General features: G+C 52.4%; 1 protein-coding gene across 2 annotated transcripts in view; it reads left to right on the top strand.

Moving 5' to 3' along the window:
* Nucleotides 1-15319, top strand: part of MYBL2 (MYB proto-oncogene like 2) — a 35838-nt gene extending 20519 nt beyond the window's left edge. The window contains exons 8-14 of one of the 2 annotated variants that reach the window (XM_059407044.1): nucleotides 1641-2054; nucleotides 4285-4424; nucleotides 9747-9846; nucleotides 11241-11354; nucleotides 12685-12777; nucleotides 14032-14181; nucleotides 14786-15319. In XM_059407044.1, the coding sequence (XP_059263027.1) occupies nucleotides 1641-2054; nucleotides 4285-4424; nucleotides 9747-9846; nucleotides 11241-11354; nucleotides 12685-12777; nucleotides 14032-14181; nucleotides 14786-14914 (1140 nt within the window). In that variant the 3' untranslated portion in view covers nucleotides 14915-15319. Of the gene's footprint in view, nucleotides 1-1640; nucleotides 2055-4284; nucleotides 4425-9746; nucleotides 9847-11240; nucleotides 11355-12684; nucleotides 12790-14031; nucleotides 14182-14785 lie in introns of both variants that reach the window. The other variant, XM_059407043.1, reaches the window with a different exon arrangement.
* Nucleotides 15320-21812: the final 6493 nt, after the last annotated feature.

The following is a 21812-nucleotide window of genomic DNA, read 5'->3' on the forward strand; positions in this document are numbered from 1 at the left end:
GGCAGGCGGAGCTCAGGTGCTTTGAGCGGCCACTGTATGCCCAGTCGAATGCTTAATTAGTAACCAGCAGCTGACATGTGAACGCCCACCACAGGCCAGGCTCCTTACCTGCCACCTAATAATATCCACGCTCTGTTACCGCGTTTGTGGAAACACTGCCGTCTGTTCCTGCAGACGGTGCTTGTAGGATCAGTCTGGGGCCTCCTTGAGGCTGGGGTTTGCTGTTTGAAGTGTGGGCCCAAAGTCAGTACTGCCCTGAGCTGGTGTCCACCCTTGGGGATGAACTGCCCATGCTCTTGCGAGTCCCAAGGACCAGCAGGCATCAGGGGGATCTGGGCCTACTCAGGGCCAGATCTCCAGGGACCAAGGCAGAAGCTTCTCTCTCTAGCAGCCTTGCGGCTTGGTTGTAATTTATTGGGCAAAGGAAGGAAGACCTGGGTATGACTCAGAAATGCTCCCAGAAACTTAAGTGACTTTGGGTAGATTGCACCATCTCTGGCCTGGGAAGGAAGAAGGTAACGCTTGTCTGGCAGGTTCTTGTGGCATTGGAGACGGTTTAGGTGAAGTGGCCCAGGAGGCCTCTGTGATTGACAGGTGCGTGGAGCACAGCGGAGCCCATTCTCCAGGAGTGTGGCCATGCAGATCAGGACCCGTAAACCTGGCCTCACAGCCTTGGGCCTAAGACTTCACTTCTAGGAGAAGATTTGTATCCAAGATGTTCACGAAGATGTTATTTTTAATTTTTAAAAACTAAGGGAATTGGGCGCCTGGGTGGCTCAGTGGGTTAAAGCCTCTGCCTTCAGCTCAGGTCATGATCCCGGGGTCCTGGGATCGAGCCCCGCGTTGGGCTCTCTGCTCAGCAGGGAGCCTGCTTCTCTGTCTCTCTCTGCCTGCATCTCTGCCTACTTGTGACCTCTCTGTCAAATAAATAAATAAAATATTAAAAAAAACCAAAAAACTAAGGGAATAAACAATGTCCCAGCAGAAGAGGGGGATAGTTAAGTAACTAATATATTCATATGATTGAATATTTCGCAGTCATAAAATGTGTTACAAAAGTTGGAAAATTTTCATATAACTGATATTTATTAATAGTAAACATCCAACTCGTAGGTAATAGAATTAAGCACTATTATTAGTAGTATAACTTTAAATGGATAAAAAGCAGTATATAGAAATGATTTTTTTCTAAGGCTAAAAACACAGACTCCCAGCTGTCCTCGAGGGACGCATGTAAGTGGTAAACTGAGAGCCATGTGTGAGGACAGTAAATACTGAGTTCAGGCAGAGGGTGGGAGCTAGGGGAGCCGGACCTGGGGCGTCAGTGGGTTAGGTTTTATTTCCCAGGCTCCTTGATGGGTGTCTTGAGTTTTCTTTGTGCTTTTTGTCTGTCTTAAGTATTGCTTTTTAAAAATAACAGCAAGCAGCCGTATGAGCAATGTGACCTCAGCTATGTTTGCAGATAGAGATATGGATGTAGAAGAAGCCTCAAGGAAATGCAGGAAAACGCTCGTGGTGATGACTCCTGGGCTGTGGGCTCCTGCCTGATGCTTGTATATTGTCCTTAAATGAGTGAATCTTGTATCTGCTGGGAAAGCTGGGTGATGCAGTTATTCCTGACCCCCCCCCTCTCTGGGCAGGACCCTGATGCTTGGTGTGACCTGAGTAAATTTGACCTGCCCGAGGAGCCGTCCGCAGAGGGTAGCAGCAGCAACAGCCCTGTGCAGCCATCCCCATCACGGCAGCAGCAAGTGCTGCCGCTCCGCCAGCCTGCTGCCCTGGTGCCCAGTGTGACCGAGTACCGCCTGGACGGCCACACCATCTCAGACCTGAGCCGGAGCAGTCGGGGTGAGCTGATCCCCATCTCCCCCAGCACTGAAGTGGGGGGCTTGGGCATCGGCACGCCGCCTTCGGTGCTCAAGCGGCAGAAGAAGAGGCGTGTCGCCCTGTCCCCTGTCACGGAGAACAGCGCCAGCCTGTCGTTCCTGGACTCCTGTAACAGCCTCACCCCCAAGAGCACACCTGTCAAGACCCTGCCCTTTTCGCCCTCCCAGGTGTGTGGACCCCACCCCGACCGCTCGCTGGGTTCGGTGTACACCCCCAGTGCCCAATACAGGGCCTGGATGCCGGCACACGTCATTCAGCAAGGCTTCCCTGAGCGTCTGCTGTGTGTGAGGCCCTGTGCTAGGTGCTGGGGGCATAGAGGGGAGCAAAACTGGGCCTGGCTCTGCCTTTGAGAAGCTTATGCTCTGGTGGGAAAACCAGCTAATAAGAAAAGCTACAAATGAATGTGACACCTGCTGTCTTAGTCTTACAGAGCTATGAGGGCATCAAGGGGGGAAGGTGTCCTCTGGAAGGCTTCCATGAGGAGGAGGGATTGCTTAGCTGGAAATAGTAGGTGGTAACTGGGCAAAGAGGAGAAGGGACTCAGTATTTGTTACAGGAGTCTCATTTTGCATATATGCTCATAGCAGACTCGCCAGCCTTGGGGTGCTACGGCGAGGGTGACCTATCCCTGCCCTTGATGAGGGTAGCGAGTGCTGGGGGCAGGCTTGCAATTCCTTGAGCAGAAGGTAGTATGGAAGGTGCTGTGGTTGATGGGAGCTTGTTATGTCCTGGGTACTGACCTGTTTGTAATGAAAGTTCTATTAGGGGGAGCTGAGGTGGGACCCTGTCTTCCCTCCATGTCGGGGAGGCATTCAGAGCTTCCGAGAGATGTTTGAGCTGGGTTTTGTCAGCCTGAACACAGGCATGGAGATGAGGGAGACTCGGTGTGAAGTCCAGAGCCAGGGCGAGGAGGCAGGGGCTTTGGAGGGCTATAGGTGTAAACAAGTGCTGTGTGGTGCCCTGGGGGCCAGCGGGGTGGCAGTCTCTGGGAGGTGGAATGGAGGGGCGGTTGAGAGGCAGACCCTGGAGTTTCCACATCCCTGGACCAGAAGATGGTGGGTGGAGGCTGGGGGTCTCACTACGTCTGCCCCTTTCCCTGAGGATGTGGGAGAGAGAGAGGCCCAGAGGAGGCATGTTTTAGGAAGCTACTCCCATCATCTGTGCAAGGATTGAGGCCAGGCCTGTGTCGGGGGTGATTAGTGGTATTTTTCTGCCAGAGGCCTTGTATTAGTTGTTAGAGGTGCCACAGTAAAGTACCACCGACCAGGAGGCTTAAACTTCAGAAATTAATCTCATAGCTCTGGAAGCTGAGATTAAGTGTGGGCAAGTTCAGTTTTTTTCGGAGTCTCTCATGGTTGTAGATGGCTGGCTGTCTTCTCTGTGTCTTCACATGGACTCCCTTTGTGTGTGCATCTGTGTTCTGATCTCCTTTCTCTTATAATATCTTAACCTGCTTCTCATAGATTCTTCTGAGGACGCCAGCTATGTTGGGGGAGAGCCCATCCTTATGACTTCATTTTACCTTAATCATCTCTTTGAAGTCTCTTGTCTCCAAATACATTCATGTTCTGAGGTCCTGTGGGTCAGGGCTTCTACATAGGAATTTGGGAGGACACCACACCATTCAGCCCATAGCAGGCCCCAAATAAGCCCAGCTGATGAGAGAAGGAGGACGGTGAGCCCTGAGCTGCCCAACAAACAGCCCGGGGTGACGGGGACTCTGCCCAGGGCTGTGGACCCAAGGTCTGCTCGTGGCCCTGGGCTGCTGGGGCACCTTCAGGGCAGAGGGGGAGGGTAGTGCCACAGACTTGGCTCAGGTGTGGATTTGTGTCCTGTCTCTAGCACTCATCACAAGAACCTTTACCTCTTTAGCCTCAGCTTTCTTATCTGTAAATTGGGATGTTGTAATGGCATCTACATCGCAGAAGATCTGTGAAAACTACATGGAATTCTTGGTGTGAATGCTTAGCCCTGGTGTGAGGAGTTGTTCTACATGTTCACGTCACCAGCACCATTGTCACTGTCCCTGTCCTCAGGTTGGGTGAGGGCTAGTCTTCTGAAAAGAGTTGCTCTGAAGACTGCCAGCTTTCTTCGCCCTGACCACACGGTTGGCAGTGCTGTGAGCGTGGGCATGGGGGATGGCCCTCCCCGACCTCACAAAAGCCAGGGCTGGGGGCAGTGACAATTCCACAGGTCTACGTGAACCTAGCTGGTGGGTCCTGTCCACCTATCCTGGTCTTCATTTTCTAGTGCCTGGTCGGGGAGTGCTTCCAGGTCAGGAGGGAGACCCCTGTCACAGAGCAGCCATATTGGGGGTGGGGTGGGGACAGGGGCTGTCCGGTGTCTCACCCCACCTCTGCAGGTTGTCACTTTGTCTTGTTTCCTCTTCCCTGGCAGTTTCTGAACTTCTGGAACAAACAGGACACACTGGAGCTGGAGAGCCCCTCATTGACGTCCACCCCGGTGTGCAGCCAGAAGGTGGTGGTCACCACGCCCCTGCACCGGGATAAGACGCCTCTGCACCAGAAACATGCAGCGTGAGTGTGCTGTGCCCACCCACCCCTGCTGGCCCAGGAGTTTGGGCTTCACCCCCTTCCCAAGCTAGGACTGGGATTTCCTTTGGAAAAACACCTGGGACTGTTTCAAGACAGCAGCCTCCTTCTGGCCACCACAGCCCTTTGTTTTTTTCAGGATTGTCTGGAGCTTCATCTTTGCTGTTCTTCATCTTCTGTTTTAATTAGATGGTTTCTAATCTCAGAACTCGAGTCCAAGTAGCCATGAAAAAATCCCCCCATTTTGTGTTTCAAGTGCAAACCCACTGGGTTTGAGCAACCTTAGCATGCAGGACGGAAGTGGCCTGGTTGTCCCTGTGTCTCTGTGGTGCTCAGTCAGGAACAGTTCCGGCTGTGACCTTCCGAAGCTCCGTGTCTCACCTGTACAGGGCACGTGCCTGTCTGCTTTTACGGAAGTGCTTTCATGGGAGTGCGCGTCCTGCGTCATCCTGAGGTCAAGACAGTGGCTTAACTGTGCTTCTGCCTGTTGCCTTTGCTGCAGGAGAGTGTTGCCTTGTTATTTCCTGAGTAACCTGTTTAATTCAGGAATCAGCTCCGAAGTGTTAGCTCTTGTAATGATACATAATTTTAGGAAAGCTTTATGAATCCCCTGATCAGAAATCGGTCTCTCAACAGTTGACCTAGAGTTTAACAGATAATGTGGCATGAGGAACAGTCTCTCTTCAAGCCAGAGTTTTTCAGATCTCAGCTTTTAAGCGGATATGCTGTCACCACAAAAGGCATCGATGGTTCTTGCTCCTTTTCCTTCTCATCCCTGTTCCTCATCTGCTGCTGCTCTGGCCTTTCTGGGTTTTTTCACATGAAGAAGCATTTCCACTGGTCTCATTCTTCTATAGATTCGTGTTTTCAGCTGGTAATATGCTCCTTCTCTCTGAATGTCATCTTTAACACTAGTTTGAGCCCTGCTGGTGAATCTGGAAAGTTTGTATTTGAAAAGTCGCCTTAGTGTTTGAAAGGTAGTTTTGCTGGGTATAGAACTCATGATTGACAGGTTTGTCCTTTTTTTTAAAGATTTTATTTTGAGAGAGAGAGAGTGAGAGAGCGAGAGCACAAAAAAGCGGAGAAGGGCATACAGAGTGGAAGAAGCAGACTCCCTGACGAGCAGGGAGCCCAATGTGGGGTTCGATCCCAGGGTTCCTGGGATCATGACCCGAGCCAAAGGCAGACACTTAACCAACTGAGCCACCCAGTTGCCCGGACGGGTTTTTTCTTCGAGCTTTAGGGATGTTGCTCACCTGTCATCTGTCCTGTACTGTTTTATTACTGGATTCGAACAAGCTGATTATGGTGTGCCATGATCGATTGTTTTTTGTTTCTTATACTTGGTATTCTCTGAGCTTTTTGGATCTTTGGGTTTTCATTAAATTTGGAAACACTTCAGCCCTTACATCTTCAAATAGTCTTTCTGGGCCTTCCACCCTGCAGCCCTTTTTACAGACTCCACAATTACATATTCCATCACATGGAGCTGTCCCACAGCTTACTGATGTTATTACTCTTGTTTTCACTCTTCTTTCTCTCTGGTTAGTTTTGGATGGTTTCTAGTGCCCTGTCTTCAAGTGACTAATCTTTCCCTCTGCGGCATCCGGTCCCTGGTAATCCCATCTGGTGTGTGTTTTCATCTTAGGCATTGTGGTTTCTGTCTCCAGATATTAACAGATCTTGTAAAATATCCTCCATCTCAACTTGGCTGCCGAACATATGAAATACAATGATAACAAATGTCTTACTATCCTTGTCTGCTGATTTCAGCTTCTGTATCAGTTTCAGGTCAGTTTCAATAGATGGGCTTTTCTTTTCATTGTGGGTTTTGCTTGGATATTTAGCTCCTGCTTTGCTTCTCTGTGTATGCCTGGTGACATCTGGTTGGATGCCAGACATTGTGAATTCCACTTTTGCTAAGTGCTATATATTTTTGTATTCTCAGACTTTTTTTTAGAGCCTTGTTTTGGGATACAGTTGAATTACTTAGAAATAATTTGATCCTTTGGATCTTGTTTTTAAGATTTATCAGGCGGGACCACAGCAGTGGTGAGTTCAGGACCCTCCTGTGCTCTACCCTTTAGCTTGTGAGTGTTGAGGATTTGTAGTCTGGTCAGTGGGACTAAGCACTGTTTCCAGCCCTGTGTGAGCATGAAGTACTCTTCCCTCTGGTGTTTCTGCATCATTCTCCCCTGATCTCAGGTGGCCTCCTCATGTGTTTGTACCAGTTAGCGCCCCGGGGGTACTCTGGCCCATCTGCAGATGTCTGAGGTTCCCTCCTATGCAACTCTCTCTTCTCTGGTTACGCTGTGCCATGCAAACTTGAGCTGCTGTGGTCTCCCCGAGCACTTGACCTTGTCTCTTCCATTCCAGGTCATGCCAGGCTCCGCCTGCACTTCCCTCCCTGTGCCGTGCCCACGAGCCATCCTTTTCTATCTCCGTCTCTTGGGTCCCTTTCCTCAGCCGCCTTTTGCCCAGGGTCTTGAAGCCTGTCCTATCCTCCACAGTGTGTTGTTGCTTCATTGTTTGAGGCAGGAGAGGAAATCTGGCCCTGATGTCCCACTTGGGCCCAAAGTGGAGTGGAGATCTTGCTGCTTCATCTTTAAATCCAGATTCTTGTCACAAAAAAACTGTTTTGGTTTTCCTCCTTCCTCTTCCAGAAATTCTTTTGGGCATATGCAGGTCTTAGTAGGCAACAGTTATTTGGGCTTTATTCCAGATTGGACGTTCCCACTGATTTTATATCCCACCTTCCCCATTTTATCCCTCCCCCTGTAGAAGTTATGGTTTATTGAAAGGGAGGCTCATTAACAAGAAACAAAACACACTCAGTGTGTATTTCTCATGGTGCTAGAAACCGTGAGGGGAGTTATATAGGCCTTGGGGTGAACACAGAGTAACGGCAAGGAGCTTCTAACTTAGAACATCAGGGATGGCCCTTCAGAAAGGGAGAGCTCTGCAGAATCTTGAGAAAAAGGAACTCTAGGCAGATCGAACTGCAAACGCAAAGGACAGAAAGGTGCTTTTTTGTGTTATAAAGAACTAAAAGAAGGCCACAAAGTTTGGAGCCAGCTGGGTGTAGAGCATGGTTGGGAGAAGTTAGGTCACCAGACCTGTGTGTCTGTGGGGATGGGCCACATCGAGCTGTTAAGATTTTACTTGGTTCATAAAGCATAGACCTTCCTGGTTTTAAAATTTGATTCTTCTCTGGGTTAGATGGAGTGCTTTTTTGAGTTTTCTTCCCGGAGGAGACTATGAATGAGGAGGGTGTGGGGTCTCTGCCATCCAATGCCTGGGCTGTCTGTCTACATTTTTTCACCAACAGGAGCTGAACGTAGAAGTCTTGAGGGAGAATAGCTGTGACTCCAAACCGTGGGTTCTGTTTCTTAGGCATTTATGTTGTGGAGAAATCTGATACCTAACCCGCTGTTACTCCTTTGTAGCAAATCTTTTCTTTCTGGATCCTTATGGTTTTGTTTGTTGGTTGGTTTGTTTTTTAGTTAATTCCTGAAATTTGCTAAACTAGCTATAGATGTGCTGCTTCTTTATTAACTCCCACCACCCTGATTTTCAACCTTAGAATGCAAACTTTGAGCTAAGAAAATACACTTTTTTTTTTCCCTCTGGTGATCTGCCCCTTTGCCTTCTATCTTTAGGTCCTCCCTACACAGTCTCGCCGGTTGCTTTGTCTCTGTCCATCTTCATCTTCCTGTTCATTGTCCTAAGCCACTCGAACTCCGCAAGAATGCTGTGGGACTGTCTTCTGATTCTCCAGTTTGCTCCTGTACTTTCCCACCTGCTGAGCCCTCCAGCTTACAGAGTTGCAGGGTTTTCTTGCTTTTGTTTTTGTTTTTAGATTTTATTTATTTATTTGACAGAGAGAGATCACAAGTAGGCAGAGAGAGGAAGGGAAGCAGACCCCCTGCTGAGCAGAGAGCCCAATGTGGGGTTTGATCCCAGGACCCTGGGGATCATGACCTGAGCCAAAGGCAGAGGCTTCAACCCACTGAGCCACCCAGGCACCCCAAGTTGCAGTTTTTTCATCTCAAGCAGTCTTTTGTCTTTCCTTCTCAAGTTGGCCTCCCTTGATGTTCTAACACGCGTGTATTCTTAGTTCTTGCAGATACTGTGAATTAGAGAGGTCCTGAGACTCTGATTCCTATTCCTTTGAGCTACAGTTCGAACCATGAGATGTTTACATTTGACCAGTACTTATCTGTCATTCTTCATCTTTACTGGGGGCGGGGAGGCCTCTCTGTGTCCTTTGTGGGAGATAACAAGAATTTGGGAAGAGATTGAGTGGATCCCTGTCTAATCTCAATCCCGAGAAAGGAAATGAAGAATGGTTTGCTGTTGTTCCAGCCTTTATCCCCTGTGGAATGCTGCCAGGCCAGCGGAGGAGGCCGGAGTGGGGTCCCAGTAGCTGTGTCCACCTTGGCCTTTGCTCCCAAGTTCCTGACTACCTGGGTGTTTCTCACATCCTCCGACAGCCCCATTAAGGCTTGGGAGTCAGCTGTGATGGTACTTCGAGATGATAGAGGTCATGCCGGCCTTGTGTAGCTGGAGAGCTGGTTTGCCCACAGCCAGCTTGCAGTGTGTGTGTGGGGGGGGGGGGGGGGGGGGGGTGCCCTTCTGGGCCTTCCCCAGCAGGCTTCCCCATCACAGTCAGATAGAAGCTTTTTAGTATCTCTGCTTATGGACCAGACCCTTTCCAGGTTTCTGTCTGCTAAAGTTTTCCCTCCCCAGTTTGTGTCCCCGCTGCGGTCATTATGAGGGGACTCCGGTATGCTAAGTACATGTGTTGGCCTCACCATCTCGCATCACATGTCTTCCCTTAAAGCTGCTGCCACATGCTCGCCCTGTGGCACATGCTGTCTGGAGAGAGCTTGGGGAAGGGACTTGGTCTTCCTGGAGTCTCTCCTTGCTCCCCTACCCTTCTCTTGCTGTGCCTGCAGTGTGGCTGTGGGCCTACCTCGTTTATGAAGACCCGTCATCGATCAGCTAACGACTTAACAACATCCTCAAACATTCTGCCACCTGGCTGGGGCTCCAGGGCCCTCTTAGTCTATGTCCTGTTCTTTCCCTTTTCTGAGGCTGGCCCCTCCTCTAAGCGCCCGATGGCGACCCTCAGGTGTATAAAGATGGGAAGGGAAGTGCCATGGGTAGAGACCATATGCCCGGGGTTTCCTCCTTGCTGCAGAGGCCAGAGGTCAGGTGGAGGGTCGGTGGGAGTCCTGGGCACCCTGTGGCAGAGTGGCTGGTATCTGTCGCCTAGCCCATCGCTCTGGCTCCTCTGCCTGACAGGTTTGTAACCCCAGACCAGAAGTACTCCATGGACAACACGCCCCACACGCCAACCCCGTTCAAGAATGCCCTGGAGAAGTACGGACCACTAAAGCCCCTGGTACGTGGTGCAGCCGGGCGGGTGTGCACGTGGGCTCCCTCGGACCCGCGGAGCCATGCCGTGCACAGCTCACACAGCCCTTCCCCTCTGAGACCTCACGGGACTCTCCCGACAGCTCTGAGGAGTTGCAAACATGCCATTTTATAAGTGGGGGATCCGAGGCCGAGGCGCCAATTCAACAGACCTTTCCTGAGTACCTGCGACGTGCTGGGTGGGCACTGGCTGGTGCTGAGATGCAGTGGCATCCTGCTGAAGCTCCGTGTGGTGGGTCGGGGGGCGACATGACACGCTGGTGCCCGGAGAGCTCAGCGCTTCCGGTGCGCTGTCCGTGCCAGGGGGCAGATGGGCAGGGGCTGTAATGGAGAAGGCCTGGCTCGGAGGCAGTGGCTGAAGGCTCCGCACACTGAAGCCTTTGACCAGCGGCTGGTGCTTTCTCTCACACACGGGAAAGCCTCCTTGTGGGGGGGCCTGAGGGGCCAGTGAGGAGGCGGCTTCCAACAGTGGGCAGACTGCCCTTCTCCCCACTCCTCGCAGTGGGATGCTCATGCTCTCCCCGGTGGAAACAGAGCTGGCACAGTGGGCTTTCTGAAACAGAGGCAGGAGTTCTAGAAATGACTTGAAGGTGAGAGAAAGGTTGTCAAGAGGCATTTGGCCTGTAAACCGGGTCTGTGGTGTGTCTCTCCTCCTGCCATTGCTGCCACAGTGTGGGGTTCTCTTGGCTGTGGTCTCGCTGGCCCTGGGACAGAGCTGATGAGCTAATGGGGTTCCTGAGCCCAGTGAAGCACTAGTTAGCGCTGCTCTCTCTAGTTCAGGTGGGGATATGGGTCGCAGACACTGAGACACTGGTGTGCTTTCCAGGCAATGGTGAGAGCGCACATCTGGCCTTGGCAACTGAATTTAAAGCCTGTAGGGGCTTTTTGAGTGTCTTTGCTGGGTTGCTGTCCACTACCCCTGAGGCCAGAGAGGTCTCCTGGAACTCCACAGACCCATAGAGTGGGAAATGGAACCAAGAGTCCCCATTAGTGTGGAACCAAGAGGGAGGGGGTTAGCACTCGAACGTGTGCAGGTTCTGACCCCACAGCTCTCTGACCTTGGGCCTTGGGCCAGGCGCTTGCTCTCTCTGAGCCTCCCATTTCTCCCCTGTGGAAGATGGCAGCTGTTGCACGGGGTTGTGTGAGGGTCGCTGTGGTGATGTGGGAATACTCCTGGCTCATGACAGCCCTCAGTGAGTTGAGGTCAGTGTCTGCTGGTCTGTCCTGCAAGGCGGGACTGAGCGTGAGGTCTGCATCCTGGCGCCAGGCCTCCTTCCTGCACTGCCTAGGACGGCCGGGGTGTGGCGGGCTCCTAGAGCCCGGCTGTGGAGCCTCACCTGGGCTGCCCCACCCCACCCTCAGCCCCAGACCCCGCACCTGGAGGAGGACTTGAAAGAGGTGCTGCGCTCAGAGGCCGGCATCGAGCTCATCATTGAGGACGAGGCGAGGCCTGAGAAGCAGAAGAGGAAGGCTGGGGTGAGTGGCCAGTGGGGCTGGAGATCCCCTTCCTGCCAGGCTGGGCAGACTGGGCCGGGGGAGGCGGAGCCATGCGGAGGGGGAGATCGTGCAGAGGGGGTGGAGCTGCAGCCCATGCAAAACCCACCGAAGCGGGCTCCTGGTGCTCGCAACCCTCCCTTTACTTCCTCTGAGTTAGGCCCTTAAGCAGCATTGTGTTTGGACCTTCTAAAGTAGGCTCTGGGCTGGGTGCAGTGGATAAGATGGTGACACAGACCCAGACATGGTCACTTCCTCCTGGAGTTTAGGGGGCAGAGGCAGATACTAGGCAAACACAGCAGTGACCCTCCGACGCACATGGCAGTAAGGGAGTAAGTAGAAAGGGGCACAAAGAGAGGATTTAAAGGGACATCCTCAAACGACTTCAGCCATGCATCTGGGCTGTGTGAGCCAGGTGGGGGACATTTGCTTCAGGTGAGGTAGAGAGCTGGCGGGGACACAGGTCAGGGACACCTGGGTGCAGAGGGCAGGGCTGGGGTTGTCCCAAGCCGGCCCAGAAGCCACACCCCTGCTACATCACATGTGTGGTTTCCTAAAAGTAGATGGATTCCGTGTCCCCCTTTTTTTGCAGATGCTTTCTTCTGGGGAGAGGTGGGAAGATGGGAATGTGCCAGACAGGTGTGTGGGGGAGGTGGGCAGTCAGTCTGGGAGGGGCCCATGGAGCAGGGGTCCCTGGGTACATGGGTTTAGAGAACTTGACCCAGGGTCCTCCCTGGCTTCTCCATGTCAGATGGTGGTTCTGAGCCTTGGTGGTACAATATGAGCATACTGCTGGGTTGGGGGTTGAGTTAGTTAGTCCCAGAGCTGACCCCTGGCCTGCTGCTGAGAGGCGCAGGTGTGGGGCTGGGTGTTCCTGTAACAGGCCTATATCCCTCGGTTTTAAGTGTCTTTGTTTCTCATCTGCAGGTGAGTATTTGAGGTGTAACTTGGATGACTCTCTTTGGGGCCTGTTTAGGGGTGTGTTTGGCGTGGTAGAGGTCTGGGAGCTGTGCATGGTCCATTTGGGGATGACGGATGGGTCTCTGGGTGGAGGTGTTTGTGTCTCAGCTCCCTGTGGTTGCCTAGGGCAGGATGGTCTGCCCTGGGCATGGAGTCTGTGATGGTGCCAAGTTCTCCTGGTCTATCTGCAACCCCCACCCCAATCCTTGACAGCTGGGGACCTGGCTTGAAGGCCCCACTGCATCAGGGTGTGGTGTGGGACCAGGGTGTTGGGGCAAGTGTCTCCAAATTGCTGCTGGTGACTCAGGGGAGTCCCAAACGTCTGCTCTATCTCCCTCCTCCCTACCCCTAGCTGCGGCGGAGCCCCATCAAGAAGGTCCGCAAGTCCCTGGCTCTTGACATTGTGGATGAGGACGTGAAGCTGGTGATGTCCACGCTGCCCAAGGTGCTGTCCTTGGTAAGGGGTCAGAGAGAAGCCGCCCCTTTACCTGCTCCCCCTGCCCAGAACTGCAGAAGGCTCCTCTGCTGCAGGGAGAAGGGAGTCTTCCTGGAGGCCCTCTGCTTTTAGAACACTTAAGCTATGAGGGGACCCTGGCAGTAGACCTGCCTGGTGCTTCTTGGTGTCTGGGCTCTGGGTGTCAGGCTCAGCCATAAGGGGTTGATGGAAAAAGTGGGGCTTTCCAGTCGGGGCAGCTCTGCACATGTCTTTCACAGAAGGGTTTATTGCGTTGCCAGAGTTGCATTGCTAGAACATGTTTGAAAACCATGAATCTGGGTCCCCAGCACCTTCTCTCATACTCTACTTATTGGGGTGATGTGGAGAGGGTTGGTGACGTGCCTCAGTGAAGCACAGGCAGGTGGTTGGGCCACATCAGCCCTGGGAAGGATGCTGTCGGTTCCAGGCTGAGCTTGGGAAGGGTGCTGTTGTCAACACAGAGCCTGTGCTCAGAAAGCATGCCACACTGTGGATCTCGTGCAGCTGGCAGGGGGGTGCCTCAGCCAGTGGGAGGCAGCCAGAGGAGTGGGGGAAAGGGGGGAGAGACAAAGGATTGCCTGATAAGATCCTGCAGATCTGGGGACTTAGGACTGCTGCAGAGAAGCACTGGGCAGGGAGCCCCACGAGGCTGGGGACTTAGTACCGTGCAGCCAGACCTGCAACAGGCCTTGTCTTGGGCACATAAAATATTTGCCAAACAATAAAGGTGTGTGGTTAAGTAGTTTAGAACATGGGATTTGGGGTGGGGTGAGCCTGGTGGAGTTCCGACACTAGCCCATGCTCTCTGGGATCTCTTAGTTGTCCCAAGCCTCAGGTTCTTGCCTATCAGAGCACTGAGCCCCGCATACTATTAGGAGAATAAAGGTCGAGCAGAACTGGGAGGCTGGCCGGGCTGTATGTACTTTGTGCAGCTCTGTGTGTGCCGGTTGATGCTGGCATCTGTGGCTGCTTGTGGAGATTTCTGGTCCCAGGAGAAGCTGGACTTGCCAGAGGCTGGGGGCGCTGACCCAGCTCCATGGAAAAGGGACTGGCATTACTGGGCATCTCTTAGGTGCCAGGCTCTGAAACAGGCACTTGACAGAGAAGTCCATGTCCACCCAAGATCCAGTAGGCCGGAGGTGCAGCTGCTGGGCTGCGACTGGTTTCCTTCTTTCCCACCACGCCTGTGGCAGAAGAGTGAGTCTGCCTCCGTTTTCATTTCAGCCGACAAATGTCCTGTCAAGCTCTTCCAGCTTCATGGTGCCGGGCATCAAAGAGGACACCAGCCTCCTCAACGAGGGCTTCCTGCAGGCGAAGCCTGAGAAGCCGGTGGCAGCCCCGAAGCCCCGAAGCCACTTCCCAACACCTGCCCCTGTGAGTGCCAGCCACCAGCGTGGTGTTACCTGTGGGGACTGGGCACGGGCTGTTGCCTCTGCCTGAATGCCCTTCTCAGGCTCTGTTCGCCTGATTAGCAGACGCTTCAGATCTCTGTCTGGACACCACTCCCTCGAGGAGGGAGCCCATGTGCTGGAAAGCATCCCCCCCACGAGCCCCTCTTACATGGCGTGGTCTTACTGTAATTAATTACTGTCTCTGTATTTAGTTGCTTAGCCTGTGTCTGTCTTCAGGGTTAGGGGCTGCCCTGGCTGCTCACACCTCACTGTCTGTCGGTCTGAATTTCTTGCTGCTCCTTCCCACCAGCCTGCTTGGCTGTAATATTTCCCCATGAGGAGGCTGGTGCCACATGGGCACGGCCATGTCGCCTGGTCCAGCCTCCTTGCTCTACATCTGAGGAAGCCCAGAAACAGGAGCAGCTTCTCCAGGGCTGCTGGGAAGGTGGAGGGAGCGCAAGAAGGCTTGTGGCTTCAAAAGGGAGGAGTGTCGTAGAAACGCTCCCCTCTCCTCCTGGCCATGCTCACAGCGTTTGCTGGGGGAGTGCTGCCCTTGCCTGGATGGTAACTTTCTTGCCTCCTCCCAGATGACCAGCGCCTGGAAGACAGTGGCCTGCGGGGGGACCAGGGACCAGCTCTTCATGCAAGAGAAAGCCCGGCAGCTCCTGGGACGCTTGAAGCCCAGCCACACGTCTCGGACCCTCATCTTGTCCTGAGGGGCTTGGTGGTTACGAGTTCATTCTTATGTTTACAGGGGGCTGGGGGGACCGAGGTTGGTCTGTGAGTCTGAGCATCACACTCAGATGACCACCTGCAGGGAGCCTTCTGCCACCAGCCCCTCCCCAGACTGCTCAGGTGGAGGCAGAGCGGGGCCTCCCGCTGTCCTCTGAGTCCAGTGATGGGCGCAGGCGGTTCCTGGTGCTAACGGAACAAAGTCCCACCCCTGGGCCTGCCTGGTCCTCTCCCCAGAGCCGCAGGGAGTCCCATTAGCTCCTCTCAAGCCCTGGTCAGGTCTGGCCTCATCTCAGACCCCTGCTTAGAACAGGGGAGTGGCCAGTGTGCTCCTTCCCTCAACCTGTTAGTACGTTTTCTTGAAAAAAATAAAATTCCCTTTTTCCATATGCTCTTGTAGACTCCACTTTTCTCCTGTCCCCTGCTTGTGGCTTCTTGGTCAGGGGTTGACACCCTGGTGACTGTCCTTGGGGCCTTAGGGATATGGAGACCTGGGCCTTCCTCCTTAGAGCACAGCCTTGTCTGTACAGTCCAGGTCTCGGTCTCTGGATGCCTTCCCCCGGCAGCCCGGGGTGCTGCAGGCAGTTTCATGTGCACCCAATGGCCGTCTCAAAGCTCCGAGGATTCTTGGCTGTTAGCGGGGAGGGAAACGTGCATCAGGACCCTGTTTGGCCTTACTAAGGCTGGTGGACCTGGCCTGCCATGAGCCCAGCCGCCAGGTGAGACCGGTAAACAAGGAGGGACCAGCAGCCGAGCAGAACTTCTGGCCATAGTGGCCTCAGCTTGCCAAGGCCATGGCAGCAGTCAGAGCCTGCGCTGCGGTCCACCCGGATCATGGTGCCGTGGGCTGACCTGGCACTTGGCTGGAAGCTGGGGATTGAAGCCGAATGGGTGCCAGGTTTGACAAGGTCTGGCCTAGGGAGTGAGATGTTCAGCAGTAGAGTTCATGGGATTTGGCACGCAACCATTCGGGGGCTGAGGTCTCAGTCCATCACAGGATGGGTACCTGCCTGGGACCCATTTCTAGACTCTTGCTGCAGTGCCTCTGATTTCTAAGGGAGACTTGGGGACAGATCCTCTTGCTGGGGACCCCCCTCTATAGAGGACTGGGAGGTAGGACACCAGGGTTCAAATCTGACACAACCCTGCCCAGCTGAAGTTGCACACTGGGTCCTGTCAGTGTGGCACAGCCCTCCCCAAGTGGCCCTCGACCCAGTCACACACAGTTGTGCCCCATTTGAGCCTGGTTGAGTGCTGGTTCCTGCTCCAGAGCCAAGGCCTGGGAATGAGACCAGGGACGAGGGCTTCACTCTCCTTCCTGGAGATCCTGTGGCTGAGCCAGACGCTCCCGTCAGTTCATGGCTAGGACACAGCTGCCACATGGCCCTGTGCCTTTGCTGATTTCCTGGCCTAGACTTCTGTCCTCTGTCCCCCACCCCCAGCCCTCTGGGGACATGCAGGGCCCAGGCTCTATCTCTGTTCCTGCAGGGCTATCAGCATTGATGCGTGACTCTAGTGAGGGTGGGGAACTGGGGATCTTTATCCCAAGAGTTCACAGGGAACTCAGTCTGTAGAACACCTACATTAAAGTCAGACACAGCAAGTCTCTGGGACAACCTGCCCTCCAGACCTTGCACCCTGGAGTTGATCAGAGGCTCCCAGGGGTGATTCCTAGGCAGGTGATGGGTGGTTGCACCTCAGTGAGCTCGCCTACAACCCACCAGGGGCTTTCCGCCAGTGCCTGCTCCTGGGTGCCTCTCCCACCACAGCCCATGGCTTGTCCTGAGGCTCTTTCCTGTGCACCTGTTAACTGCAAACCCGTTAACTTGCCACCTCCAGTGAACTCTGCACTGGAGCTGTTCTCAGGGTCCCTCTGTACCTGGCATCGTTCTGGTGCTGAGGATACAAGAATTAACCCCGAGATTCTCCCAAACAACCTTATTCTCACAGGGTTTAGATTCTAGAGAGGATGGACAAGCTATAAGCCAGCCAGCACCCATGCACAACATGCCAGAAGTTAAGAGAGGCTTTTAAGAGAGAACGCAGAGGAATAATGAGTGGCCTGGGCGCCAGGCCGCCTGCTAAGAGGAAAGGGAGGCTTGAGTGAGAAGGCTGGCTGCAGCGTCTGGCCACCATGGGGACCAGGAGGTAGAATCCACAGGGGCAGGGGTACTGGTTGCCAGAACCGGCGCTGACAGCCCCTCTGCGGTTTGACTGAGAGTACGGGGGCACGGAATGCTCCAGTGGGTTCTGCAGCCCGTGGCTGGCCTCAGGAACGTGGGTCATCCGGGATGATCCAGGGCCCAGTGTTTCCTAGGCCAGGGTGACAAGGAAGACGGAGGTAGGTGCGCTGATGCCTAGCACCCGAGTTCAGGGAGGGAGTACGGGGGGACGATAGCAGGAGGGAAGGGTGGAGTTCAGCTAGGATGGCAAAGCTGAGCGTTCTGAGAAGACCCGGACGGTGGCCAACACGGCCTGGAAGCGAAGGAGAGAGGGTCCGAGGCACAGAGTCTGCAGAGAGGGCTCCCGTAACGACCACGAAAGGACAGCTACTCCTGGAAGCCACGCCCGCGTGGGGAGGTCACGTGACTTATTCTGGCCAATGGGAACCTCCTCAGTGCCCCGCGAGGGATTGTGGGAGAGCCTGCCGAGAGAGGCGGGAATGACCAGCTGCTTTAATGAGTCTGGTCGCGCGAGCCGGGCCATCCTGAGCCATCCAGCCTGCCCGGATCTGGCTCAGTCCAGAAGAACTGCCCGCCTGAGCACAGACTCAGGAGCAATAGGAACTCGGTCTTGTTTTAAGTCCCATTTCAGGGTGGGGGTGGTTTGTTGATGGAGATGCTGTCACAGGGAACCAGGGCGTGTGGATACTTGTATGGTTGGGACACCGGTGTGCGGCCCTCAGGGAGCGGGAGGCCGCCGCCGAGGGTTGGAGCCTGGGCTGGACCCGCACGCACGAGGCTGGAGGCACAGGGCATGGCCCTGAGCAGCGCTCTCCCGGGTCGTGAAGCATTCCGAATGGGACAGAGGTGCTCTCAGCTCCAGGTTGTTGCTGGGGGTGGGAGGCAGGCCAGGCTCCCCGGGGGAGGAGTGGGGTGGGTGGACGTCGTGGGAAGCGATGCGGACCTAGGTTTAGGTACAGAGCGTCTGTGTGATGTTTGAGATACTTAGTATTTATTTGCATCTTATATCTCCCCTTTAATAAAGGGAATCGTCTCCTAAGATGCTTTGAATACCTTTTTGTCTCTGTTTAAAATGTAAAAGCCTCGGCCTGAAATTCAAGTGATGCAGAAGTGGACGGATTAAAATGCAGACCGTCCGTCCACCCCCATTTTCCTCGGAGGTGACCACCACTCAGGGTCCAATAAAGTACTTCCCGGAGCCTCCTGAATCGCACTGGGATCCAGTTACGATGCAGACTTTGGTCTGGAAGGCTCTCAGGTGGGGCTCCACGCGCTGCCTTTCTTTCTTTCTTTCTTTCTTTTTTTTTTTTTTTTAAGATTTTATTTATTTATTTGACAGAGATCACAAGCAGGCAGAGAGGAGGAAGCAGGCTCCCTGCTGAGCAGAGAGCCCAATGTGGGACTCTATCCCAGGACCCTGAGATCATGACCTGAGCTGAAGGCAGTGGCTTAACCCACTGAGCCACCCAGGCGCCCCCCACGCGCTGCCTTTCTAACAAGTTTTCCAGGTGATGCAGAGTCGGGGAGCTGCACTTGGAGAAGCAGAGATTAGCGGTACTAATCGTTCCATTGATCAAAATCAATGAGATGTCTGGGGCCATTGCTATCTTTTCTTCCTCAGGGTGCACAGCATCTCCCTTTCACTCACGCAAAGAACTCAGTCCTGGCAGATGCAGGGCAGTCTGTGCCATGTGGTTTCTCTGGTGAGAGCCACCTGGGTCCCCTCCACCTGCCTGCGTTTCTCAGGCAGTGGGACATCCGCTTGGGAAGGGCCTGTCTGGTTGCAGTTACACCTGTGTTGTACTGGCTTATTGTATGACTCCTGTTTGCCTATAATTTCCGAGAGAGCAGCGATGATACCTGCCATGTGCATGGCTTGTTCCCCAGCACTCATAGGTTCCTGGCACATAGTAGGTGCTCAACAAATATTTCTTGGATGAATATGAAAACCAAGAGGGATCAGTGATGCTCTGGCCATTGTTGAGCATTCACGAGCTAAGGATCTCTTGTTGGACTATTCAAGGTGGAGGTGTCCTCTTTTATCTATCTATCTCTTTATTTATTTATTTTGAGAGAGTGCAAGCAGTTGGGAGAGGGAGAAGCAGAATCCCTGATGAACAGAAGGCTCCATGTGAGGCTTCATTCCAGGACCCTGAGATCATGACCTGAGCTGAAGGCAGATGCTTAACTCATTGAGCCACGCAGATGCCCTGATCAAGATGGAGTTGTCCTCTTGCCAAGACCAAAGGAAGACCTGAATTTTTGCTGTGTGTCTGCAGGGACTGACCAAAAAGCATCCATGATCCAAGATTTGTATGTGCATCTTGACAGACCACGGCTTCTTCCATCCCACCCACCCAGACAGAGACCCTTCCCAGAGTCATGCCACTGCTTCCCAGATGCAGGCCTTCCTCCATCAGTACTCATCTGTGCTGGGATGCTCGGAGATTAAAGTGATTCCGAAGGCCTGATTCCCAGTCTCCGCTTCTAGCTTATACCCATATTGACAGCAGCATTATTCACAACAGACAAGAGGTGGAAGCAACCCTAGTGTCTGTTTACAGAACATTGATAATCCTAGGTCCCTACATGCCAGACTCAGTTTTTTTTTTTTTTTTTTTGATTGTGGTTAAATACATAACAAAGTTTACCATCTTAACCTTTTAAAAAATTGTTTTATTTTTTGTTAACATATAATGTATTATTAGCCCCAGGGGTACAGGTCTGTGCATCGCCAGGTTTGCACACTTCACAGCACTCACCATAGCCCATACCTTCCCCAGTGTCCATAATCCAACCACCCTCTCCCTATCCTCCCTCCCCAGCAACCCTCAGTTTATTTTGTGAGATTAAGAGTCTCTTATGGTTTGTCTCCCTCCCGATCCCATCTTGTTTCATTTTTTCCTTCCTTACCCCCCAAATCCCCCACATTGCCTCTCAAATTCCTCATATCAGGGCTGTCTTAATCTTTTCTAAGTGTACAATTCAGCCATGTTAACTCTATGCACATTGTCATGCAACAGATCTCTAGAATTTTTTCAGCTTCCGAAATTGTAATGTACTCATTAAACAACTCATTTCCCCCTCCCTCAGCCTCTGGCAACTGCCATTCTACCTTCTGTTTCTATGAATTGGACTACTCTAAATATCTCGTATAAAGTGGAATCATACAGTATTGTCATTTTGTGACAGCTGATTTAACTTAGCATAATATCCTCAAGGTTCATCCCTCTTGGAGGTTGGGTCGGAATTTCCTATCTTTTTAGGGCTGAATAATATTCTACTGCACAGAAAGACCACGTTTTAGTTACACATTCATCTTTCTGCGGACGGACCCTAGGGTTGCTTCCACCTCTTGTCTTGTGAATAATGCTGTTGTCAACATGGCTATACATGTAGCTTGAGATACTGCTTTCAGTCCCTTTGGCTGTATACTCATGGTAATGCTATATTTTTTTGGCTTTCATAATATCGTGCGTGTGTTATGTCAGTCACCATACAGTAGTACATCATTTGTTTTTGATGTAGTGCTCTAAGATTCATTGTTTGTGTGTAGCACCCAGTGGTCCAGGCAATCCGTGCCCTCCTTAATCATCACGGGGCCAACCCATTGCCCCACCTCCCTCCCCTCTGAAACCCCGTTTGTTTTCCCGGAGTTCATAGTCTCTCATGGTTCATCTCTTCCTCTGACTTCCTCCCCTTCATTTCCCCCGCCTTCTTCCAATGTCCTCCTTGCTACTTCTTATGTTCCACAAGTAAGTGAAACCGTATGACCAGGTGGGATTGATCCCTGTGATGCAGGGTAGTTCAGCATTCGCAATCAATCAGTGTGATAGAACACATTAATAAGAGAGAGAAGAACCATGTGGTCCTCTCAATTGATGCAGAAAAAGCATTTGAGAAAATACAACATCCTTTCCTGTTCAGACTCTTCGGAGTGCAGGGATAGAGGGAACATTCCTCAATTTCATAAAATCCATCTATGAACGCCCACAGTGAATATCGCTTTCAATGGGGAAAGGCTGAGAGCCTTTCCCTTAAGATCAGGAACACGACAAAGATGCCCACTCTTGCTGCTGTTGTTCAACATAGTGCTAGAAGTCCGAGCAACAGCAGTTAGACAACAAAAAGAAATAAAAGGTATTAAAATTGGCAAAGAAGAAGTCAAACTCTCTCTCTTTGCAGATGACATGATACTTTATGTGGAAAACCCAAAAGGCTCCATGCCCAAATTACTAGAACTCATATAGCAATTTTTTAATGTGGCAGGATACAAAATCAACACCGAAATCAGTTGCTTTCCTATACACTAACAAGGTAATCCAATTTTTAAAAAAAAAATTTTAAAAGAGATTTTATTTATTTATTTGACAAAGAGATCACAAGCAGACAAGAGAGGCAGGCAGAAAGAGGGAAGCAGGCTCCTGCTGAGCAGAGAGCCTAATGCGGGACTCAATCCCAGGACCCTGAGATCATGACCTGAGCTGAAGGCAGAGGCTTTAGCCCACTGAGCCACCCAGGTGCCCCGGTAATCCCATTTTTAATTTTAGTTGTTTTAATTTTGTTTCAGTCAGGTTTTTGGTATTTCCTGAAGTTGTGCTCTGGTTACTAAATCTTTTGCAGCCATGGTGTGACTCTGTCACCACCTGGTGGCCACTGGTATGTTTGCAGCAGCATGTAAAGGGAGCCATAGCAGTTT

This window comes from Mustela nigripes, chromosome 7 (genome assembly GCF_022355385.1).
Source record: "Mustela nigripes isolate SB6536 chromosome 7, MUSNIG.SB6536, whole genome shotgun sequence".
NCBI lineage: Eukaryota > Metazoa > Chordata > Mammalia > Carnivora > Mustelidae > Mustela > Mustela nigripes.